Source organism: Ipomoea triloba, chromosome 3 (assembly GCF_003576645.1).
Source record: "Ipomoea triloba cultivar NCNSP0323 chromosome 3, ASM357664v1".
NCBI classification, from domain to species: Eukaryota; Viridiplantae; Streptophyta; class Magnoliopsida; order Solanales; family Convolvulaceae; genus Ipomoea; species Ipomoea triloba.
This window is the reverse complement of record NC_044918.1, coordinates 5,209,808-5,234,184: the sequence shown is the minus strand read 5'-3', so window position 1 is coordinate 5,234,184 and position 24,377 is coordinate 5,209,808. Positions and strand designations below refer to the sequence as shown.

The following is a 24,377-nucleotide window of genomic DNA, read 5'->3' as shown; positions in this document are numbered from 1 at the left end:
CACAACAATCCAATATAGAACGAAATTGCAATAAAAAGTTACCAATTAGTATATTGTTATCCACACCTTTGGGAGTCTCCAACGACCTAAAATCCTTGAGTTTAAATATGTGTTTGGGAAAATCGGATTCATCTTGATCCGTAACACTAATAAAAGTGTCATTGTTCACTTTCATAATGTACTTGTGTTCGCAGGACGTACTTAAACCTCACGTGAGAGGTTTGCACAGCGAAATTGCGAATATCATGGATTTTCGATTCCTTCAAGAGTTTGTTGAATTTTTCGACAATTTCTTTGGGGATTTGTAAATGGGCAAATTCCTTGAGGGAGTCACTCATAAATATTAATTAATAAATAAATAATATAAACTTTATAGTCTTTCCTATCATGATATATTATTAATACATAAAATATTATTAATAGACCCGCACGACTTAAACCTCATGCGATGCACCATAAGATTATATATTTATAAGGTTTGTTATATTAATATAAAAAATAGTAATGTTAATAAAATTCATGTATGCAGAAGATATGTTACGGTTATTCTTTTACGAATGATTAGTTATTGAACATTTACAATATTTTTTTTTTGCTATATTTTGGAATGAAAAAAAAAATGATTAGAAAGTTAGGTACATAGCACTAATTATTATAAAAATTAAAGTTTATTACAAACTTTTTGGTAAACGACGTTGGTAGTTATTGAACATTTACGATATTCTTGTTGCTGCTAGACCCAGATCGAGAGAGATAAGCAAATTAAACCCAGCAGGACGCCAGCTCGTCGGAAATCGTCGTCGATCTGCTGTGTCATCACCGCTAGAGAAACATCACTTGTGGCTGCTGTGGTTGGGGAGAAAATACCGGCGAGAGTGGGAGAGAGAGGTCGGTGGCCGTCCACTGTTCGAAGGAGACCCACTCACATCGCCAGAAAGTATCGCCGCTACGTCGTCGCTTGTCGATGCTCACTACCGTCGTCACCGCTGTTGTACCAAATACAGAGGTCGTCGTTGGTTCACGCAGGTCGGAAAAGGGAAAAGAGGGATGGCGAAGAGTAGCCGGTGATGCTAGTTCGGGCGTGCTGTGTATTTCGTCTGAGAGAGAGAAAATGAGGGAGAGAGAAAAATGGCGAGAAGAACCGAAAGAGGAAGAACAAGGTGGCGGTAGGGCACTAAATTGTTACTTTTTAAAGTCAAGTACTCAAATTAACAAGTCCACATAATCACAGGACCAAAATATAATTAACTCAATAAATTAACTACTTCCACAATTATTGGAAAAAAAAAAAAAGAGGAAACAAACATCCGAAACACAAAGGTCAATTCATCTTTTACTGTATATTACTTCTTTTTTTTTTGTACTATTAACTCTGTTACAATGTAGTACCTGGTTATATTACTTAATAACCAGTATATATCTCAATTCATCTTTCCCTTTATGAGTTTGCATATCCTTTTAATTAAATGTCAATTACAAATTTACAATCAAAGAATACGGTTAAAGCCATCCATATAACACTTATTTATACTGCCAAAGACCTTGTGGTCTAGTTGCACCCCACATAGGAGGTGGTGGGTTCGAGTCTCAATAGAGGCGGTATTGGCTCTTTGTTCTTCATTTCGTGGAGAAAGTAGCTTTGAACAGATACTACATCTTATTTATGTCCATTGTGGAGTTGTTTGTGACAAATGCTAAATCTATTTGTCAACAAATTATAATTGTATACTTCATTTTTTATTATTAATGTTTTTCTTTAATATTTATAAATAGTCTAAATTTTAGCTTATTTATTTTTAATATTTACAAATATATAATATATGTCGTGCATCGTATAGGTGAATTACTAGTCCAAGAGAAGTTTATAACATTGCTATATTGCCATATTACGTAATTGATCTCTTTTTACCTTTATTTTAATTCATTAGTTATATTAACTATCATTTCTTCTGGTATTTCCTTTTAACACTTTATTATAATTGTAAAAAAAAAAAAATTAACAGTATTTTTTATGTTATTTCAAATATATAAGTTTTATATACTAATATTAATATAAATATTTTAAACTTTTTATTTATATACTAATACTAATATAAATATTTTAAACTTTTTATTTATACACTAATACTAATATAAATATTTTAGCCAACAGCCTTGACTAAAGCATGGGCATGGTGATTCATTGATCAATTAATATAGCAAACAGCGCAAGAAGCTAGGCGTGTTAATGGGAGACTCAGATGCATGCATGAATAACCGAGCTTATATAAGAACGATCTGACCCCCTACGACTGATTACACGGACTAGATTAAGACAGTCAGATTCAACCTGGACTTCCCCTACTGCTTACTTCTTTGAATTTGATCCATGACAGTGCTTCATTGCATGCCAACGCTTTCACCATGAGTGGATATTGCACATAAACTAGAGGGTCATTTGTAGCAACTATGAAAGTCCCGCCATCCTTAAATAAACAAAGTCCATAAAGAGCCCGCACCCTCTCGTAGGTGAAAGGCCAACGTCAAAACGACATATGGTTGGTTATATCTAAAGGGTGACGTTGACGGCTAGTGCACAACCAGTTGGAAAATGGTGCGACTTTAGGAACCCGTCGTAAACAGTAGCCACGCTTGCAACATCAACAATGCCCTTTGCTGAACAACTCTAGGCACACCTTGACATCCTAAACCACCATGTTTATGGATTCCCACATAGTGTACAGAATCACCATAATAGGCACCAACTACTCCTTCTTACGCAAATTACCACTAACTGTCCCGGTTTGTGAGAGTTAATTATTAATAAATACTTGGAAATATATAAATTAGTTATGAGCTAATGTCACATCAAATTACATAGTAAAATTATGACTTGAATATCTCATGTTGCTCAAATCATTAAACAGCTATACGGGTATTTGCTTTACATTTTATCATTATTTTGATTCTTAATATTTATAACAATGCCATTACAAATTTTGAGACAATACTGAGCTAATAACTAAAATGATAAAGATGATCAAATAACAATGCTGGTATTTGTCTTACTAATTATGCAACCACTTAAAGCATGAAAGAATCTTTCCATTCTCCTTATAAACGTTTTTGGTACATGCATATATATGTGATTTGAATCGAAACAGATGAATGAGATACAAAAGTGCTAATAAAAAAAAGTGGAACAGTAGTGAGGAATAGGATTCCAATATTTTAGTATGTAAACACATCAATTACTTATCATTATAATCACCCATTAAAAAGTAGTCAACACAATTACCTATTACATTATTAGTAACCAATTAATTATCGACAATTTCACATAGACATAACTCAGTGGTTGAGTATATAATATTTGGGACAAGTAATTAATTATTGAATATATATAATATTTGTTTTTTTTTGTGTGATGAGGAAAATTCGCAATTACTATCAACTAAGCAATGGATAAACTTTGTTCATATGTAATAGCTCGTAAAAAATAATTATATAGTATTTATAAAAAATAAAATAAAATGCCCATAAAAAGTTAAGTGTACAATTATTGTAATAATTTTGATTAAGAAAAAGAATTTTACTATATGTACACTTATTTCTATTCCGTCACTTTTATCAACATCCCGTGGGTTCAAATGAATATGTCAGGATCAATATTATCTGAGAGAGTAAAAGTTAAGAGTAAAATTTGAGAGTATAAGTAGTACTTTGGTAAGAAAAAAACATAAGACGTATGAAATTGTCTGAAACTGAAAATAAGAGGGTCAAACTATGGTTTCAGCCGCATGAAAAAGGTCCGGGGGCAATCTCGGCAATTGCAAACAAAAAACCAGCTTTGTGTTATTTTCTTTTGTGTTACGCATACGTTTGTCAAATCCGAACAAAAATTTCTTGCGGTTAAGTTGATTCCCTCGCCTTCTGAGTTCTGCCTTTCCCAATTCCAAATTCCATCATCATCGTCTCCGTCTACTTGAAGCAATCAATCAATCTGAGCTGTTGGCGAAAGAGTTGGGAGTCCACGGCAAAAATCTCTTCATCCTCAAATTCAATTGGACATCACTATCAGCTATCGCAATTGAATTGATATATGTATTTTTTGTAATAATAATAAGTCCTTCATAATGATGCAGCAGAGACCGAGACGCAGGTGCGAAGGCACAGCCATGGGCGCCATCGTTTTCGATCTCCGCCCCGGTGCCGGCATCGGCCCCTTCTCTCTCGGTACAACAACTCTTTTTTTTTTTTTTTTTTTTTTTTTTTTGGTTTTAATTTGATAGTTTAAGTAATGAAAAAGTGTCAAATAGGTCATTTAACTTCTGATTTTGTGCAATTAAGTCATTGAACTTTAAAAAAATGTATGCGCAATTGGAACATTTTTTGCAATTTTTCCAATCATATTGCTTATATGGTATGCACTAAGAGTTGTTTTTCGTCTACCATTACCATTTTAGTTGAGAGTAAAAATTGAAATGTTTTTAACTCAAATTGCATTAAAAGAAATCGGAAATATAAGAAATCGGAAATATGTTCAAATTGTATATATTTTGCTTGTTTCATGCCTTGATGGCTTGATTGCACACTTTTTAAGTTCAGTGATTCAATCGCACGAAAGCTATAAGTCCTAGTCTATTTGACACTTTTTCCTTTTAAGTAATAATACAGGGTGATAGATGGGGAAAGAGCTGAATTTGGTGCTTCATAAAGTTGTTTAATGTTTTTGCTGGATTTTTGTTATGTTTAACTGTAAAGGTGTTGTTCATTGAAGTTCATCGACTTGTACTAATATCCTGTGATTTTGCAGGAATGCCGATTTGCGAGGCCTTTGCTCAAATAGAGCAGAAGCCTAACATTTATGATGTTGTTCACGTGAAGCATTATGATGAGGTATGGTTCAGTGAGAATATTTTTCGGATGCTATTCAGTTTCTGTAGCTTGATAGATGTATTTGACATAACAATATATTCCTCTCTGAGGCTTGTATTGTTTTGTATCTTTGTTTAGTTAACCACAAAAATTGCCCCAGGTGATATTAGCTGACCATGTCCAAGCATAGTATTCCTATCCATATACTATAGTTACAACTTTCTCTGTGATGCCTTTGACATCTAAAAATTCTTTCAACAGTCTTCCGACATTTAAATTTTGTTTTCTGCAGGATCCTTTAAAACTTGATATTGTTATCAGCTTCCCAGACCATGGCTTTCATCTTCGCTTTGATCCTTGGTCACAGGTGCTCTATCTGATGCTTGCATTCTACCTTCTGCTCGTGATTTGTTTAAGAGAAGATCTTTGTGTCTCTGATACTTTTTGTCTTCCTAGAAATTATCCTCTATTGTATTTTGCAGTTCTAGTTTTTTCTAGACAATGTAGATCTGAGCTGTTTAAGGGCAATTTTAGCATTTCAACTAAGATATAACCATTTATAGCAATGGGTGATATAGGATAATAGGATTATAATCAAAGCACGACTTATTGATATTAATTTGTTCTCTGTCAGAGACTGCGTCTTATTGAAATTTTTGATGTGAAACGGCTTCAAATGCGTTATGCTACCTCTCTGATTGGGTAGGTTTTTCTTTATCTCCTTTTCTATATATTTCATCAATTCTGTTAACTAAGTCTAATTTGTTCTCATCTTTCTTTTAGAGGACCATCCACACTGGCCACTTTTGTTGCCGTTTATGCTCTTTTTGGTCCAACATATCCTGGCAAGTATGACAAAGACAGAGGTGTTTACACATTATTTTACCCGGTATGTATTGCTGACAGTTATCAAATGAGTCTTTTATTCTTTTCCTATCTTATAGTATATGTCAATCAATGTACTTATGATATTTTTCTTGGACAATAATTTACAGGGGTTGTCGTTTGCTTTCCCAATTCCCTCGCAGTATACAGAATGTTGTCGTGATGGAGAAGGTGTTTTGTTGACGGGTTATTTGAAAAATTTGTTCAATTACGGAACTTTCTGGTGCTTATTTGTCTCTTTATTTATTTTTTATTTAGCGGAACTGCCTCTGGAATTCCCTGATGGCACAACTCCTGTTACATGTCGTGTCTCGATATATGATAGTTCTACGGGCAGTAAAGTTGGTGTGGGATCCTCGATGGACAAGGCCTGTGCTCCTCCTTTGCCCGCTGGAAGCCTTTATATGGAGGAAGTGCATGTTAAGGTTCGTTACTTTAAAACCTTTTTTTCTTTTACAGGACTTATGCTGCTATTTATTTTGTTACTAGTATATGCATTTTGTCAGTTTCCGAGAAAAAATTTTGAAGTTAGTCTTGCTAAATTGTATGTCTTAAGATTGAAAAACATCGGCTCGGGACTTAGGTCTTACCTCAAACCTGATGCATGGTGTGAATAAAGTCCATTTGAGTTTTAGTTATTTGTTTGATAGATGCTCTTTAATGTGTCCATTGAAAGTAATTGAGCATGCTAATTCTCGATGTGCCCAGCTAGGGGAAGAATTATGGTTTACGGTCGGTGGCCAACACATTCCTTTTGGTGCTTCACCACAGGTATTACGTCTTTCGTTTGATTACTTCATGGTTTTCTATATTTTGTGCTGGGCCTTTGATTTTCACTTGTGCGTGTATTCCAGACTGAAAATTGACTTGAAATTTTTAGAATTTTGTCATCTGCTCCAATTTGGATATTTTGATCAACAGTGAATGTAAACGTAGTTATTTGCCTTTTATTGCTTCTCTGCAGGATATATGGACTGAATTAGGCCGTCCCTGTGGAATTCACCAAAAACAGGTATGAACATGGATTATTTATATGATTTCATCTCGAGGAGTCGAGGTTTGTTGATCTTGCTATGGATGATGATTGATTTTGTGAGATCCATAGGTTGATCAAATGGTGATTCATTCAGCTTCAGATCCCCGGCCTCGGACTACCCTCTGTGGAGATTATTTTTATAATTACTTTACACGTGGATTAGACATTTTATTTGATGGGCAGGTACTTTATTGTTCATATTTGTACCTTCACTAGATTACAATCTCAAACTATTATTGCAAGTTTTCAAGTATATATAGTTACGTTTTTAAAACAAATTGTGATGCAGACTCATAAAATAAAGAAGTTCGTCTTGCACTCCAACTATCCCGGGCATGCAGATTTTAATTCTTACATGAAGTGCAACTTTGTTATCCACACTTCTGATCGTAAGTTTATTTCTTGAACTTGCTCCCGCTTTATATTTATATATAGAACTTGTTTTGTGATTATCTTCCAAATTACCTGCAGTTGGGGATTCGTTTGATCAGGAAGTGAACTCTAAGAACTCTATTACGCCCAGCACTAAGTGGGAACAAGTTAAGGTGAATCATTTGTTTATATATTTTCTTCTCAACCATAGTTTGGATTTTTCAAGGCGGACTCTCCTTTTGAGATGTAATTCATATAATATAGTTATGGCCCGACGCCCTCTATTTATTGACAATTGTGGGTTGGTTTTAATCCTTCAGTTCTTTAGTGCCATCTTAAATCCTTTATTTTCGTAAAACTCTTCTTTTGTGATCAATTGGGTACGTCTTGTACACTTATCTCTTTAACCGGCCTAACATTCACTTCAAAATTTTTTTTGTATTAGTCAGTTAATTTGCTTTGATGTTTTGGATACAGGAAATACTCGGGGACTCTGGTCAAGCGGCTATTCAAACACAGGGCTCTACGAGTAACCCATTTGGGTCTACTTTTGTGTATGGTTATCCAAATGTTGCGTTTGAGGTGAACCACTTCAACTTAAAACTGTTTTTTTTTGGTTATCCAAATGTTGCGTACTTGCATTTGAGGTGAAGCACTTCAACTTAATACCTTTTTTTTTTTGTTAAAAACACTAGTGATTCTTTACAAGGTAGTATATATTCTATACTTTCTCAATCTTTTTCAGCTCAAAGAATCAATGCCCCCACTACACCGGGGTTCGATCCTGTGACCATTCATTTGGAATGGTAACAAAGGTGCCATCACACTACATAGTAGTTGGCACTTCAACTTAATACCCTGTTATAAGTATCGTTGTTTATGCGCATCCGTCAACATTTGAACTTATTGGCAACTTGATTCCATCGATGTATATGCAGGTGATGAAGAATGGCCACATCGCTACTGTAACACTCTTTCAGTCATGATTTATAATGGTGGGTTTATTTACATAGGAAAAAAACAATTATAATCTACTTTAATTGAACACGCTAGATAAAATGGACAGAACTTTCATCGTTTACTCTGTGAAACAGATTGCAATATAAGATCTTTGCTACTTGCGATTGTTTGCAGGCTTCGGGTTGGAATTGTACATCACGATTTCCAGAAGAAAGCATGGCCGCTGTCCTGGTTGCAATCACGGTGGAAGTGTCTCGATGTATAGCTTTCTTCTATTGTATAGTTAATGCCAAGATCATAGCGCACCTAACTGGGAAAATTGTGTAATTTGGTTGAATCTGTATGTACATATGTGGAATGACACATTTGTTGTAGTTGTATGGTCTCCAAGCTGTTGTGATCTGACTGACTAAAGTTTCTATTACACCGTTGTGTATTACAATGAAGAATCGACCAGTGTGGAGAACTGGAGATGTGGCTACAATGTTTTCCCTGAAAATTTGAATAACCTAAGTGTGTTCTAAATTAGAAAGCATAATACGGAGGGTTGGTTTCTAGAAGACATCGAAAAAAAGATGTTTTCCAATTTTTAGTTAGAAAGTGAAAATGATCTTTTCGTACAGAAACATACATAGTTATGAGTCTATGATTACCTAACTACTACTGTCACTTGCCGATTCAACCAACTAGCACGTCCATGAGTCCATCAATCATTATACCATAGAGTCATGTTTCTTAACACGGTTTTATCCATTAAAATATTGGAAAAAGTTATGCCAAGATGGTCAAGAGTTCTTCACAGTTCATCTGCACATAGAAGTTACAACTTGTGTATTTAGATTGTTAGAAAGACACGCAAAACCATTCATAAAGGTTTATGAGCAACATAAAGAATCCATCCTAGCTCGAGAAGAAGATTATCCAGAAATAATGCAAGGTACATCTTCGCTCAGAACAAGATCATTCCCAAAGAAGTTTGGCCAAAAGAAGGACTTCAACCAGATGTAAGACAAGATGATGAAATCTACTATGAGAGAATCAAATTTGCGAACAACCAATACTACTATGAATTGGAGAAAGCTCGAAAAGAAGATATTTGGTCATAAGATCCATAGAGTTTTGGTGATATGGATGTTGTTCTTGATGAAGTTGATAAGATTGAGAAGGTTTATGCTCAGAAATCTCAAAAGAAAAGGACAGTCCATAAGAGCCAGTGGAATAAAGATGTTTGGAAAACAAAAAGAAGACATCTTGGAATGGATAGACAAGAATGAACTAACCACATGGGTTACCCAAGTTACTCCCGTTACTCTATAGAAAGTGATACGACCTCTGATGAAGACTCAGTACTGGATGTTTAGTTCTCTGGTGAATGGATGACTATGAAGCTAAGACAACCAGATTGGGACCCTCAGAATTGGAAAGGCAAGAGGTTTATGAGTAAGGATAAGATTCGATCTTATCTCCAGCAAAAGCATATATTATCTTTAAAGATAAGATTCCCTTCCTGACAGGGCATGTTAGCGTTATCTTATTTGGCGTATTGTATGAGTTGTATATTAGTTTTGGTAAAGTAACTTTTATAAAGCTACTTTATTAAAGGAGTCAATCAGGCCATTACTTTTGGTCAGCCATATGTAGTAAGTAATTATGTCTTTGTAATAATTGAGGACAGTTGTATCTAGCTGTATTAGGATCCAGAACCATCCTTAGTCTCTATAAAAGGAGGTTCAACTTATGTTGTAAATTATCAAAGTCTTATGAATTAAAAATTTCCAGTTCCTCTTATCACGTGTTTCTAAATTTCCAGTTCAGAGGTTTTAAGAATAGAATTATGGAAGGTATCCTATTAACAAATCCAAGCTAAGCTCTTCTTCTAAAAATGCTAGAAAGCATAACGCGACTTGAGAGTTTTATAGTGTCCAGAAGAGGCTTTTGTAGTACTCTCGCCTTTGTTTCTAGTTTCTTTAGAGGTTTTGAGCCGATCACCGATTTTTAATATATTAAATACTTATTTTTGTATTGAAAATTTATTTTTAGGTATATTACTTAAAATTACATTAAAAAATCTTACAAGATAAATAACGGATAAATGTTACTTATTAAAAATAAATTTTTATTTGGTCCAGAACATAATTTGCAAACAAGTGAAAAACCCAACCACTCGCGCTTTTCGAGAATTTTAGAAGTAATACAGAATGGGAAAAATAAATGATAAGACATCTTCCGTTGCCGGGAATCGAACCCGGGTCTTTCGGGTGAGAGCCGAATATCCTAACCAACTAGACTACAACGGAATTCGGTGAAAGTGTCTTCTACTATATATATAACTCTATGGACTAACTTCCCAAAGCGCCAAAACCCTCGTTGAGACACTCTCAAAGTCCTATCCATTGTTGAAGTTGAAATGCTCGCTTTTGTGCTCGTTGCGAGTCGAAGGAAGAGGAGAAGAACATAGCATAGCGAGTCAGAGCCAGGTTCCTTTTCATCATTTTGCTCTAATTTTCTTTAACGTATGCGCGTTCTGCATATCTCAGTTTCACGATTTTCATAGTTATAAACGAATCATAAACAATGAATAAATTTTTGCTTTGAAATCTTCATAGCAAAGGGCGTTTTCTTTTTCCTGTTTTCTTTAGAATTTCTAAGGGAAGCAGTGTTTGATGCAGTTGAATGTTATTTTGATATGGTTGGTTGCTTGTTTAATTTGGTTTCTTTGTGTTTACTGTCAGTAGTGTAGTGGAAAATTGGTGTTCCTTTTGATATGTCTGATATTTCTGTTTCAAGAACATATTTTGTGTATTTTGTAGATTATTTCATGACTAAGCAGCTTTCCACGAATACCTTCTGCGTTCAATTCAGGAATTTTCATTCACTAGACAATGTAGCTTGAAAACTTCACACATATTTTGTGTTGTATCATACCCACATTAAAGTTGATCTTTTGAATGTATTTTTCTTGCCTTCTCATACTGTGGTTGGGGGGGATGTGGAGCAAGGGAATGTTAATTAATTGAAGTTCAGTTGTTACTGAACCAATTTAGGCCCTGTTTGGTAAGTGGCTGTTAGCTGATTGGGTTGGCTGTTTGGGTTAGAAGGTATGATTTATTGATAGCATTAGCTGATTGTAGAAAGTTGTTTGATAGATTAGCTGTTAGCTGATAGCTGTTTGGTATAGTTTCTTTTCTCAAAAAGCTAATTGAAAAGGCTGTTTCAAGTAGCCTTTTGAATTTTAGCATTTTGGAGTTAAAAAAACTTATTAACCAAGCAACTAATAGTGGTCAAATAAGCCAAAATTGGCTGATAGGCTGATTATTTACCAAACAGGGCCTTAGTAAGAGTACTATTCAGCCATTCTTCTACTTTTGGGGTATCCACCCTCCGTTGGATGTAAACAAAAAAAAAAAAAAGAAGCCATTCTTGTTCTGTAATGGAATGCCACTTTCCTGTGCATTAATATCTAATTGACATGCTTGTGAACTTAGGAGGTTTTTGGTGGTCTAAAAGGTCTATCTATCAGTTGGGAGGTCTGTTGATCTATTCCTGTAAAGTGGGTGACTGCTTCAGCATAATTTACTCACTTATTTTTTTTTAAATGTCTTTTCACAAATTACCTTTTGTATTCATTGGTAATACCAAATTACCATTTGTATTCATGAGATATTGAGATTTTTCACCTGCTTAGTGTTGGGAAAAAAATACTAGTATCATGTTAGTAGAACTTAGCTTCATATTTAGGATTTTGGGCTTTTTCAACGTTTGCTTCCTTCAGTTTAGCTATTGTTTTGCTTACTTATTGCAGCTTTTTAATTAGTTCTCTTGCAAATTTAATGCAGCTTCATAGTGTCTCTGGTTTCACCGCTTTGTAACCTGCAATGGATATGTCTGGGTTAACTGCTAGCCCATTGAGATACAACCTTCATCTACCTGTGCGATGTCTTGGCTTGCCTAGCAAAAGGGTCCTGGTATTTCCTAATGTATCGAGAACTAGGTATTTACTCCATTATGATTATATTCTAAAGATGGTTTACAATTGATTGGGTATATTATAACTGCTTGTTTTCATCTCATTAATCATGAAGATTCTGGGTTGACGTTACAAGGAAATGTAACATACAACGAAGTCCTCTAATCAAGTGTTCAATGTCAGCTTCCTATGGTGATTCCATGGGCGATGCTGCCGGTAAATTGGATTCTGCTATTCTTTTAAATTTAGAGTATTTTCCTTAACTAATACTATTTGTTTGAAGGATGCTCAGTTTGGGTTTTCAATCATAAGGACAAATATTTGATTTGGCTACTTTGTGCTTTAGATTTGTCTTTCTCAAAGGATGTGACATAGGCTGGAAAGAAACTGCTTCTTGAAGTCTGATGATTCAAATCTAAATACATAGTTGTACTTTGTGATGAGGAAGTTTTATATGTTCAGATTAATGGGTCTTCTTAAACTTTTATTTGTATACTGTACATGAGTTGCACCTCTCTATTTATCTCTTCCTGCTTGATACTGAAGTTACAACTATATTCTGTTTGCTCTAATTTAGGTTTTCCAGCTTGTTATTACCCAATGTCAATAGCCTTTGCCTTCTAATTTTCTTGAGTGTAGCTGTTTTTCCTAGGATCAATGTAATGGATCCATACAAACGACTTGGAATCAGCAGGGAGGCTTCTGAAGAAGAAATCCAATCAGCTCGAAACTTTCTAATACAAAGATATGCTGGTCACAAACCAAGTGTAGATGCGATTGAATCAGCCCATGATAAGATAATTATGCAAAAGTTTCATGAAAGGAAGAACCCAAAAATAAATATTAAGAAAAAGGTCAGGGAAGTAACTCAATCTAAGGCTGTGCAGTTGGTTGCAAGCAGGTTCCGTGAGCCGTCAACATCTTTCTTGATGAAAACTTCCATTGCTTTCATTGTTCTTGGAGCTATTACAGTTCTCTTTCCAACTGATGAAGGTCCAACTCTTCAAGTAGCCATTTCCCTGATCACTACCGTGTATTTCATTTATGACCGGCTAAAGACCAAACTTCGCGCTTTTCTCTATGGGTATGCTAATTATCATACTCTCTTTGCTGAATTTCTGTAAATATTTGTCTCTGCCAAATACGAACATATGTGTGAGTTTTTGCTCAGTTGCATGACATAATTTGACCCCACTGGTTATAACATTATAGCAAGTCTCATTTCACATGATTAATTATGAAAAGAAGCTATGAAGCACGATAGTGCTAAATGCTTTCCTGCAACTCCTTTAGTCCTTAAAGTCCTCTATCTGTATCGGTTTCTGATGTCCCTTTGTTGCAGGGTTGGCGCTTTTATTTTCTCCTGGCTGTTAGGAACATTCTTGATGGTATCGGTAATCCCACCTATACTTAAAGGCCCCAGGAGTTTGGAGGTTACAACTTCACTGATAACCTATGTGCTGTTGTGGGTTTCTTCCACATATCTCATCTAGGGTTCTGTTACTTTCTTCCAATTTTGTAAGTTGATAGAGGTAAGGCCGGGGGTACTGCCTCTGACATTTGAAACAGAATGTAAGTTTGCAGTTTATAAATATATATTTCTTAACTGAGTCCCACCCATTTGATTAGAAACGACAATGCACATTCTCAATTTTTCTGGTTATTATCAAGGCATACATAGTTAACCTATGATCAAGAATTGTAGGTGCATTCTTGTGTTTGTGTGGGCATCTCTATGCTTACTTTCTTGATCTGCAACGGGTGTTGAAGTTTTTGTTACACAGGCAACAGCCTAGACTAGTCATTGTTGTCGTTTGTGGCTACGCAATTGAATGGTTCGTGTCATTGGTTGTGAGAAACTTTATTCGGCATTAATGATTTTGGGCCACTCACGCGACTTGCTTTCGTTGTCTCTAAAATTCATCTTTTTTCTCTGAATTCTAGTCTCTGGGAGATCTTTTTGTGGTAGAAAGGACTGCAAGTTTGGGTGTATATGGGGGTTATTTTTAGGCCGTTCATTTGTGAAGAAGGGGATTCTGGCAGATAGTTGGGAGATTTTAAGGAGGACCCAGGTTGAAAGGAAAGTGTTTGCTGTTCCTCTCTTGTTCATAGAATCATTCTGGGGAAACGTCAATCTCCTCAAATCAACTTCCCTTCGAAAGGCTGTGATTAGCCCTCTTCCATTTTTGCTAAAATAAAAATAACTTGGCCCAATTCCATGCTTTACCATTAGTAGTTGTTGCTCAATTGTTATATACCATAAAATAAGGTTCATATTGCATTGTGAACCATGAGCTACAGGTACTGTCAAGTGTCAATTGCATGTACAATATGTGTTAATTACAGATACAGAATCTGAAGATTATTTTTGGACCAGGGTCTATAATGCAAGGTAGATCCTAGTCCATGGTATAATTTGCCGTTGTTGCTAACATGGTGTTGGTGTAACCTTTTCATGTTTGGAAATTTTATGATCTTAGCTCAAATTTAATGAAAGAAATGTGATTGCGCCTAGTGTTTGGCTCTTACTTTTTATATGGTGCACACGACAAATAAAAGTCAATTTTCTAATCTTGTAGTTACATTTGACCATTAGTAGTCCACTTACTAAATGCTTCACATTGTTGGGTTAACCGTTTGTTGAATGATATTGTTAATGTTAGAATCAAGTGTTTATAGTTGCAACTTCATTCCTATATAGTGGCAAGATACTCGACTTAACTCTCTCAGTCTTTCCGAACCATTGGATCTAATGTTATGCTATATCATTCGTGGCATTAGTTGGACACAAAACTGGTGGCGAGTTTCTTAAGCCACCATGCTCACTTCTCACTTTCTGGTTCCAAAATTTTGAAATAGTAAGATTATAATATGTGGTTGAGTGGAAACAAGAAGAAAAAATGAGATCATAAACTTTCAAAGCCAACCACTGATTTGTGTTGAAAGAGGGTAAGTTGTAAACCTTCTCTAGAGACTAGAGTCATGCCAAGTAAGCAAGTTATCAACCCACATGGCACAAGCCAATTGGCCAGCTTATCATGGCCTCAGATGGTATATCTCCCAGGAATTATAAATACAGTGAGCATACTCCTGCAGTGTTGAACACAATAAACGCTAGCCAGTAGAGCAGAGGAGAAAGATAAGCCTCAGTCCTCACCTCACAGAGTGTTCCTACTACACAAGCAACAAAACAATGGCTTCAACATCTGCATCTCTCCTCAAGTCATCTCCAGTTCTCGACAAGACTGAGTTTTTGAAGGGACAGGCTCTCCGCCACCCTTCAGTATCCCTCGTTCGGTGCCACCCTGCACCCTCCTTGGGCTTCAGCATTCGTGCTTCCTACGCTGATGAGCTTGTCAAAACCGCGGTACTATTTCAACCTTCAACTCGTTTCACTGTCATGGTTTTTCCTTATTTTTGAACTATGTTTCATGGTTATGGGCTTATGGCTAGCTCCTATACTTTCAAGATTATATTCTTGTTTCTGCATGCTCAGTGTTTCAGTATCAGTCATTTAGTAAACTCAATTTGAGTTATGAAAGAGTAAATTGGAGTTAATTAGTGCCCAAAGAGTTCCTAATAGAAACCTGATGTGACTACTTAGATATTGAGAATTATTTATAAGAATAATAAAAGAAAGATATCTAATCTGAAAGTATATATGTGTATAGAAAACAATTGCATCACCTGGGCGTGGAATCTTGGCCATGGATGAGTCGAATGCTACCTGTGGGAAGCGTCTTGATTCCATTGGACTAGAAAACACGGAGGCTAACCGACAAGCATACAGGACTCTGCTTGTTTCAGCTCCTGGACTTGGAAAGTTCATCTCTGGTGCCATCCTCTTTGAGGAGACACTCTACCAGTCCACTGTTGAGGGCAAGAAAATCGTTGATGTTCTTACCGAGCAGGGTATTGTTCCTGGTATTAAGGTTGACAAGGTACTGACTTTTTCCTTAGACAAGACAGTTCTGAATCTTGTTCTCTGAGAAACTGAGATTGAAAAATCAGAGTTGTATTACTTGCCTTTAGTGATTGATCTGATAATGTCTGGAAATTGCAGGGTCTTGTGCCTTTGGCTGGCTCAAACAATGAATCTTGGTGCCAAGGTCTTGATGGCCTTGCTTCCCGCTCTGCTGCTTACTACAAACAAGGCGCCCGCTTTGCTAAATGGTATGAAAAATCTGAATTCGATTCTTGAAGGTACAGAAAGAGCATTTTGAGATTTTGGTGCTTTTATTCACCCATTCTCTGTGATCTCTCAGGCGTACAGTGGTGAGCATTCCCAATGGTCCCTCTGCACTTGCAGTCAAGGAAGCAGCATGGGGTCTTGCTCGCTATGCTGCCATTTCTCAGGTAACTTCTGAATTCATAAAAATCAAATCTAGGAAAGAGTGTTTGTCCTACAAGAGAATCATAGATGAGTTTTCTGTCTGTTTTTACAGGACAATGGTTTGGTCCCCATTGTGGAGCCTGAGATCTTGCTTGATGGTGAACATGGAATCGACAGGACCTTCGAGGTTGCCAAGAAGGTGTGGGCTGAAGTCTTCTTCTACTTGGCAGAGAACAATGTCATGTTTGAGGGTATCCTCTTGAAGCCCAGCATGGTTACTCCAGGAGCCGAGTGCAAAGACAGGGTTGCCCCTGAAACAGTTGCAGCTTACACCCTCAACCTCCTCAAGAGCAGAATCCCTCCTGCTGTCCCTGGAATCATGGCAAGTATCCAAAAAAAACACACAAATGGAAATCCTAGTACTTATGCTTCTCTGCAGTTGTAAACTAAGTTATCAGTGTTTTTTTTCTATGTTTGTATAGTTTTTGTCTGGTGGGCAATCTGAAGTGGAGGCTACTCTCAACTTGAATGCCATGAACCAATCTCCCAACCCATGGCACGTGTCTTTCTCATATGCGCGTGCGCTCCAGAACACATGCCTGAAGACATGGGGTGGAAGACCAGAGAATGTGAAGGCAGCTCAGGATGCTTTGCTCTTAAGAGCACAGGCCAACTCTCTTGCCCAGCTCGGCAAATACACCGGTGAGGGCGAGTCCGAGGAGGCCAAGGAAGGCATGTTTGTCAAAGGATATTCCTACTAAGATGCTCCTACCACCAAACTTCTGCACAGGCACTGGATAAGCAACTTGCAATGTAGCAAAAGTAAAAACTGCATAATTTTGTATTCATATAATGCACGCGTACTTCTAGCGGTTTACTATGTTCATGCACTTAATGGGGTTTCAATGTTTCAAGGAAACACTTTATGTTTTCAGATGTTGAAATGTGTAGTTTTGGATTAATCCCATAAAAGTTCCCATAATTTCATCTCAGAAAGAAATCCAAACAAATGAACCTTCTCAGAAAAGAAGGAATATGCTCAAGAAAGCCATTGGTCTTACAATAGTGTAGTGATATAGTACAACAAGACGAGTTTTGAGAAAGATACAATAAGCATTGGCATCAAAATCCAACATTACAATTATAACGGAATAATATACACATATCATTACAACTGTCATCATGAAAAGCGATATACACATACGAAGTTGTAGATACGTCATTATTCAGGGATGATCAATTAAACATCTGTCGGCAAAGGTTATAACAGGCTTAGAAGTTGGTAGAGTACTAGAGTGACATAAAAACGCTTCCAAGTAAAAGTAGAAGCAGCTGTTATCATATCGCGGTGTTTTTACCATGAACTCCTACCTGAAGATTGACACTGAGACAACCAAAGATCTATGTGCTCTATGATCTCTTTTCTTACTTTGTTTACTTCGTCTGGGGAGGTGCAGTTCTTGGCATCACCTGGAAATGGAAATTGTTAAGAATCCCACATTGAAAAAACATAAGAGAGAACATATGAGTTTATAAGGCCATTGGTTAGACTAGCTAATTGATTGGATTCAGACTTTTAGTGTGGTTGGCCCTTGTGCATTATAGCCCAATCGAGTGACCTTGTCCCAATCTTAGATTATAAGATGGTATTAGAGCCTGCTTTGGTCCACTTTGTGTTCACCGGGTTGTCTACCATTTCAAGTGGTAGACCGGTTAGATTCAAAATGACCCGGTTGTCCACTTGAGGGGGAATGGAAGAAAATAAAGCAACTCTGCCTATATGACGTAAATGATGGCAGTGGCAATAATCAATGCATACCTTCAGGGATTAAAGGAGACTGGGGGCAGCCACGCATATCAGTTCCATGTCCACAGTTATGGCAAGTGATAATGTAAGACGGCACTACAGATTTAAAAGGCTTCAGTTAATTACTCAATAGATCCTGATATTCAAATACAATAATTTGATGTACTAACGGAACATGAAAACACTTCATGCAGCATATGTTTGTCCATCGCCTAGCCAAAATGGAAAATTTACTCCCTCCCTACCCCCCACCCCCACCATTTCTATACAAGCATTAGTGATATTGTGTAACTTACTGTCCGGAGATGAAGTTTGTTTAGATGCATGTCGCCATGGATCTTGTGATCCATTTGTAAAGACTATTTTTGAACCTGCCAATTAGAATTTGAAAACTTAGTATAAGCCCCTTGTTGATATATAAGCCTGCTTATACAAGTCATCGACAGTTAAAAATTTAAAGAAAAAAAAAAAGTACCGGCAATTTTTGTGCCACCATAGTACAAATTGGTTCCATCAACATCAGGATATATTCCATCCCCAAAGACATTCTTGCAGAGGTTCAAATGATAGCTGCAAAAAATAATTTGGTTTACCATGTTGATCCATCACCATCAGGTATAGAATTGCACAAATATCAAAAGTCAAGATGCAAAAATATAATACAAAATATAATAAATAAATAAATATGCAAAAATATAAAACATACCTTGTATCCACCCTTGAGGAGCGAATACTATCATTCGCAGGGGCCACCTGGAAATACGCAACTTCAGTACAGACTTGGAACCACCACAAGCGATCAGCAGTATCACCATTCTTTAGATGTTCTTGATTGTATGAATCAACACTAACACCAAAATACTCAACATAATACTCCTTCACATATTTGGCATATGCATTCTGCAGCGAAAAAATCCAAAAAGTCAATTAAATGTGAAATCAATTGACTAGAACACGTACAATATTATATGCGGTTGCTTGGTATAATATAAATGTCCAAAGAACTTCCTAAGTAAGAAAACAGACAATTAAATATTCGGAGAGGTTATACCGCCGCTACAGGCCACAAGTACATGTTAACTATTCAATAGCGCTTGTTTATCAAGGTATTACTTAAAGTTTAAGAAGATTGCCACCCCCTATTAATTTTAGTTTCTCTAAGTAAATTAAATTGCAAAGATCCAAAATTTATAACAATCATTCAATTAATTCATCAATGTGCCCAGAATTAAGCTTCTCATCTTTCTTACTGATTGATTCAGGCAGATTCAACATCAGAACCATCACTCTGCACAAAAGGGAAATCCAAGGTAACAAAGTTATGGCAGCAATAAGAGCTTACCACTAAATCCGCTCCATTCTTCTTTGCTTCAACGAGAGGATCACAGAGTGCATCTGGGTTTCCATACTGAATCTGAAAATTGGCAAAACTTGTATAGATATAATTGACTACAAACAATATGGACTCAAATAAACATCCAAAACAGTAATTGCTCACCGCTGTAACTGCAGCATCAGCCAGAAAATAAAGGAAATCCCCATCATTTTTTAGCTGTAAAGAAATAAACATCCAATGAACTGTCCAAAAATATAGCATGGAACTATGGGATCCATACAAAGTGCACAAGATTAAAGAATAGACTTTTTTGAAATTTGATCATTTATATTTAGTTGGAATTTAAAACAAACAGGATGGGGACAATGAGACAATCAACTAAAAATCCCCAAAGAGGTGAATAGTTTTGAAACCATCAAATGTCAACTCATATGGGAGTGCTCCCTGTCATGCCCACACTGCCAAGTAACCATTATGAAGGCATGAAGCTCAAATATATCTGACATATTATGGGAACAAATTCTTAAAACAGATAAATCCATCTGATGATTGAGGTGTTCTCTTCTAAGTTGACATTGTCCACAGAAACTGAAGTAACATTGTAACATAGGAAAGCAGGTATCACAATCAACCCAAGCACCAGAGATATTTTATACCTCAGCAGCACCAAAAATGGCTTTTGTTTCTTTATTATTAGATGCAAGCTTCTTGTCAACGAGTTGAGTAATTTCTTGCAGTACACTTTTACATTCAGGGCCTGCAGATTCCCCAACCTGCAGCAGGAAATTCAGTATTATCCTTTACTTTTATTACATAAATTTTTCCCAAATTTTCAACAAATAAAGTTCATCATAAGCTTCATACAGGAGCAAGTTGTGGAACTGAGCTGAAATGTGCCAATATGAAATCAAAACAGAAAAAGAGAAATGCATAGCAAGAATTAAACATTGACACTTTTCATGAAATTTAAATTGGGAAATTTTAATAAGGGCAAGCTACACCCTTATTCAAATATGACAAACTGACAATGAAATTCTTTTCACCTGCTTATCAAATTCCGTGAAGTTGAATATAGCAAGAACAACTCCAGAACTTGCAAGACTTCCACATGTTAGATGAGGGAACTTCAATCGAAACCAGGCACTAAGGGCTCCAGCATATGAAGTGCCAAAGACAAACCATGGATTATCAGCATTAGATTTATTGAGCTTAGCATTCAAGGATTCCTACATCACAAAAGAAAAGTCACTCACAAATTAATATTTGCTATGTTTAAGGCCTAAAAGGTTAAGAACAAAAAGAACTTTATAATGCTTTGGTATGGGGGAAAAGCACATTCTAACCACCACTGTTTCGTAGAATAAAATGCCAAAGAAAGAAAAAGTCAACAGTTCAACAATCATGATACATCAAATATGAAATATCTTCTCACATTGCACACATTTGGACCCAAAAATTGCAAGGCAAAACAGTACTCTCTTGCAGTATTATCTTGTTAACCAGTAAAAGTTATGTCAGATCAGATCTTCCTGCATCATGCTAGTCCAGGGAAGAAGATGTACCAAATCTTGTCCTTTTTTTTTTCTTTTCCAAAGAGATCGTTTATAGGCTTGTACCCTTAAATAAAGGTCAAGATGTGAGCATTTCACCACTACATAAATAGCAACTTTTAATAGCACATCCATTAATCATCATTTTAAAATAAGCATCCATGTTCCCATCATATATCTAAAGCTGGAAAAAATCTAAATCTGATGTTTGAGTTTGAAAGTAACTCATCCTCCCAAGATACTATGGATATCTGCTAATTAATCAAAAGAAACGGATGAGTGCCTCAATAGAAGTACAAAAGTGCACAACAACCCACATATTATATATCAGTAGATCAAATGCTCAATACCACATCTTCTAAGGCAATAGCACACCCTACACTTAAGTGCATAGAACAAGCTACAAAAGAACAAGGTACCTGATAATATTGACGGAAAGCAGCAAGGTCAAAAAGTGCCTGCTTTGATGAAAGATATTTCAGGTTCTCTGTGGTCAAAGATTTAAATGGTGAACTCTTGCCATAATACCGATGCTCAAGAGAAACAACAGCACCTCCAAACTTCTTAGCCAAAACCTATATGGGATTTCATGCTTCAGAAACTACTCCTAACTACTGAAACTACAAATCACAATACAAAGTAAGAAATCACATCTAATTACAAAGAATAGTTTACCAAACTAATTCCCATATAACCAGAATTTATTCTAACTTTCCAACACCATGAAGTAAATAGTTTTATGCTATAAGATCCTTAACCCAGCTAATAGTCATTTACAGACAGTGAGATTTATCAATAATAATAATAATAATTACGAGTACTAAAAGAAAGTTCAGATTAAGCCGGCACTAGACCTAAATGAAAATGAACCATGAGAAAAATTCAGCATCAGGGCAAAAGCCAAAAGGGCAGTGTCTAGAAGTTTTGGGATACAGAACTCAAGGTTACACAGAAAAAAAAAAAAAAAAAAAAAAATCATCTGAAGAACCTTTGAATTTGTGAAATGATTCATGTTAAGAAAATCAAATAGCATGAGAATTCAAAACTTTGGCAGGATATTCCAACATATAAATTACATTGGCTAAAACATTGTTAAATAATGAGTTCTATTCCCTATTTCCCTCATATTCTATCTATTGGATATCAACTTTTGTTACATTGATATGCATCTCCATGAAAAATGACACTAAACACAAACAAAAAGAGGATATTCAGTAAATTTGGTAGAAAACTAAACCACCCAAGACAAGAATCAAGTCGGTAAAAGTTTTGCGAACATACACCGATGTAGTCATTAGGTATCCCATTACAAGAAGATTCCCCGCATATTTTCAAAAATATTGGTCCATCAGGAATGCGGAAGTGGTCAAGAAACTCATAATATCGTTGGCTGAATTTACGATGGTCCTGCAATCCAGCAAAAGTATCAGAAAGATTTACTGTTATAATTATCTTTGAATACAATGCACATACAGCTTCTGTTCTGACAGGATATAATCAAATACTGTCCTTCTTTTCCCTCAAAATTTATTAGGGTGTTTTGCAAATGGCTGCCAAATAAAATACAGCGCACTTTTATTTTTAATTTATAATACCTAATAAAGTTACAGACTTGCTTGTCCAATTAAACACACATTATACCTAATAAAGTTACAGACTTGCTTGTCCAATTAAACACACATTTTTCCCGAACCTTCAGTGGTGACACTACTCTCTGGTATTGATTAAGGAATATTTAACAACTAAGCGGGTTTCCATTTTTCTCTTAACCACGGTGATAATAATCAACTCCAAAATAGCAAATACAAACTTATATGACTTTCATAATAAGCAACTCCAACATTCTTTTGCAGTCTCATTTCATATGGGTGTTGACCAGCATCCTCAATGCATTTCCCCAATGACAGAAACAGTTCATCCAAAGAAAAATTTAGTTTCAATTTCCAATTCATTAAAATAAGATAACACTATAAAATAGTTAAATAAGCATTTTGTAATAAAAGTGAGTCATGTTTCTGTCAAATAGAGTCTCCAAATTGTTCTTGAGGCGTCAGACAAATATTTCTGCAAGCATATAAATCTGAAAAATAAAATCTACAGCCTTTATTACACAATCTTCAAAGTGAACAAAGCTGTGCATAATTCATCAAATCAATCATAACAAATCGAAACTAACATAATTTATCCCAAATGCAGTAAAATCATTCACCAATTTACTCGCACAACTTTGCGTGCACGTGAAGAACATCAGAAATACGCACGGAAAGATACAGAGAGATAAAAAGAGGCGATTAATTACATAAGGAGAGAAGTGATCGAGAGTTTGATTGAGCCAGAGTTCATCCTGGGTCAAATACTTGCTGCTTTCAGCAGAGGATAGCTGGAGAAGACGTGACACTACGACGCCGTTTGAAGTTGCCAGAAATGACAGGAAGAAGACCAAGAAGAAACATGGAGTCAGCTTCATGATGATCTGATTATCGTCCCTGTTCTTAAGCCACTCAAATCGCACTGCTTATGATCCCTTTTCTTGTCACAGGCCAAAATGTATAGTCCTCCCCTGACGGCTCGGACTCAGAGAATATATATTATCAACTTTAGAAAAAAATGGCGAAATCCTCGCCCCAGCCCCATATCCAAGACTTTAAGCTATCTTATTTCAGTAATATTCTCACACTTTTAAAAATGAATTTACTTTCACATTATTAAATTTAGGGTCCCTTAAATTTATAAACTTTTTATTTTTTTAAAATATCATTGCACTTCTTACTTTTAAAAGTGGTTCACTCACATTTTATAGTATAAATATAATAATAAAATAACAAATTAAAAAATAAAAAAGAAATAAAAGTCAATTACAAATTTGCTATTATAACAAGTTTGTAAGCCACATAAATTAACAAAATAAAAATTCACATTACTTTCCACGTAATCTTGAAAGTAGTTCACTTGTTGGGATAAGGATACCCTTACAAAGGATTTCTTAATTTCTTTTTAAACACAATATTTAATAATGAGATTATAATTTTATTGTTGTTTAAAATTAAAAATTTTGAAGAAGAAGAAGAAGAAAAGTTACAAATAAAATATATTTATATATATTATAATTAACTTTTCCGTTACAAATATCATACAACATTCATTTCACACAATACTTGTTCCCATGTAGAAGTGTTTGGGAGAGTTTCTATGGAAGAAGACTTAGAGGGAGAAACTAAGGGAATAAAAGATATGTCAAAACAAAATGCTCCAAGCCATTTAAAGTGAAGATCTC

General features: G+C 35.7%; 4 protein-coding genes and 1 non-coding gene across 5 annotated transcripts; 3 read left to right on the top strand and 2 right to left on the bottom strand.

The window, feature by feature from the left end:
* The first annotated feature begins 3,846 nt into the window (after positions 1–3,846).
* LOC116014372 (UPF0183 protein At3g51130) lies at positions 3,847–8,618 on the top strand. The gene is made up of 15 exons (XM_031254419.1): positions 3,847–4,215; positions 4,796–4,878; positions 5,150–5,224; positions 5,492–5,559; positions 5,641–5,746; positions 5,853–5,913; positions 6,001–6,167; positions 6,451–6,513; positions 6,707–6,754; positions 6,848–6,961; positions 7,068–7,167; positions 7,250–7,323; positions 7,628–7,732; positions 8,089–8,145; positions 8,285–8,618. Exons 1-14 carry the CDS (start codon positions 4,116–4,118, stop codon positions 8,134–8,136), a joined length of 1,212 nt encoding a protein of 403 aa, XP_031110279.1. The 5' UTR covers positions 3,847–4,115; the 3' UTR covers positions 8,137–8,145; positions 8,285–8,618.
* Positions 8,619–10,334: 1,716 nt separating this feature from the next.
* TRNAE-CUC lies at positions 10,335–10,407 on the bottom strand. The gene has a single exon. It is a non-coding gene; the product is annotated as a tRNA-Glu (tRNA).
* A 58-nt stretch (positions 10,408–10,465) lies between these two features.
* Positions 10,466–13,738, top strand: LOC116012210 (protein CHAPERONE-LIKE PROTEIN OF POR1, chloroplastic). The gene is made up of 5 exons (XM_031251699.1): positions 10,466–10,587; positions 11,947–12,101; positions 12,193–12,293; positions 12,717–13,161; positions 13,420–13,738. The coding sequence occupies exons 2-5, from the start codon at positions 11,986–11,988 to the stop codon at positions 13,568–13,570; spliced, it is 813 nt and encodes a 270-aa protein (XP_031107559.1). The 5' UTR covers positions 10,466–10,587; positions 11,947–11,985; the 3' UTR covers positions 13,571–13,738.
* A 1,448-nt stretch (positions 13,739–15,186) lies between these two features.
* On the top strand, positions 15,187–17,346 carry LOC116014433 (fructose-bisphosphate aldolase 2, chloroplastic). The gene is made up of 6 exons (XM_031254486.1): positions 15,187–15,444; positions 15,749–16,018; positions 16,141–16,250; positions 16,343–16,433; positions 16,523–16,792; positions 16,893–17,346. Exons 1-6 carry the CDS (start codon positions 15,271–15,273, stop codon positions 17,169–17,171), a joined length of 1,194 nt encoding a protein of 397 aa, XP_031110346.1. The 5' UTR covers positions 15,187–15,270; the 3' UTR covers positions 17,172–17,346.
* A 157-nt stretch (positions 17,347–17,503) lies between these two features.
* On the bottom strand, positions 17,504–23,707 carry LOC116014431 (probable serine protease EDA2). Its single transcript, XM_031254485.1, has 12 exons — positions 23,403–23,707; positions 22,385–22,510; positions 21,523–21,678; positions 20,597–20,779; positions 20,210–20,326; positions 19,716–19,769; positions 19,560–19,631; positions 18,924–19,117; positions 18,693–18,787; positions 18,514–18,588; positions 18,230–18,313; positions 17,504–17,880 (listed from the first exon to the last, which is right to left on the bottom strand). The coding sequence occupies exons 1-12, from the start codon at positions 23,568–23,570 to the stop codon at positions 17,765–17,767; spliced, it is 1,440 nt and encodes a 479-aa protein (XP_031110345.1). The 5' UTR covers positions 23,571–23,707; the 3' UTR covers positions 17,504–17,764.
* Positions 23,708–24,377: the final 670 nt, after the last annotated feature.

Excerpts from the sequence above, each read along its gene's own strand:
- LOC116014372 (XM_031254419.1), top strand. The coding sequence starts at position 4,116 with ATGATGCAGCAGAGACCGAGACGCAGGTGCGAAGGCACAGCCATGGGC. Across the intron at positions 4,879-5,149 it reads ACGTGAAGCATTATGATGAG|GATCCTTTAAAACTTGATAT; the intron begins GTATGGTTCAGT and ends TGTTTTCTGCAG. Across the intron at positions 6,962-7,067 it reads ACATTTTATTTGATGGGCAG|ACTCATAAAATAAAGAAGTT; the intron begins GTACTTTATTGT and ends ATTGTGATGCAG.
- LOC116012210 (XM_031251699.1), top strand. The coding sequence starts at position 11,986 with ATGGATATGTCTGGGTTAACTGCTAGCCCATTGAGATACAACCTTCAT. Across the intron at positions 12,102-12,192 it reads CCTAATGTATCGAGAACTAG|ATTCTGGGTTGACGTTACAA; the intron begins GTATTTACTCCA and ends TTAATCATGAAG. Across the intron at positions 13,162-13,419 it reads CTTCGCGCTTTTCTCTATGG|GGTTGGCGCTTTTATTTTCT; the intron begins GTATGCTAATTA and ends CCTTTGTTGCAG.
- LOC116014433 (XM_031254486.1), top strand. The coding sequence starts at position 15,271 with ATGGCTTCAACATCTGCATCTCTCCTCAAGTCATCTCCAGTTCTCGAC. Across the intron at positions 16,251-16,342 it reads GGCGCCCGCTTTGCTAAATG|GCGTACAGTGGTGAGCATTC; the intron begins GTATGAAAAATC and ends GTGATCTCTCAG. Across the intron at positions 16,434-16,522 it reads GCTATGCTGCCATTTCTCAG|GACAATGGTTTGGTCCCCAT; the intron begins GTAACTTCTGAA and ends CTGTTTTTACAG.
- LOC116014431 (XM_031254485.1), bottom strand. The coding sequence starts at position 23,570 with ATGAAGCTGACTCCATGTTTCTTCTTGGTCTTCTTCCTGTCATTTCTG. Across the intron at positions 21,679-22,384 it reads TACCTAATGACTACATCGGT|GTTTTGGCTAAGAAGTTTGG; the intron begins GTATGTTCGCAA and ends AATCCCATATAG. Across the intron at positions 17,881-18,229 it reads GTCTCCTTTAATCCCTGAAG|GTGATGCCAAGAACTGCACC; the intron begins GTATGCATTGAT and ends TTCCATTTCCAG.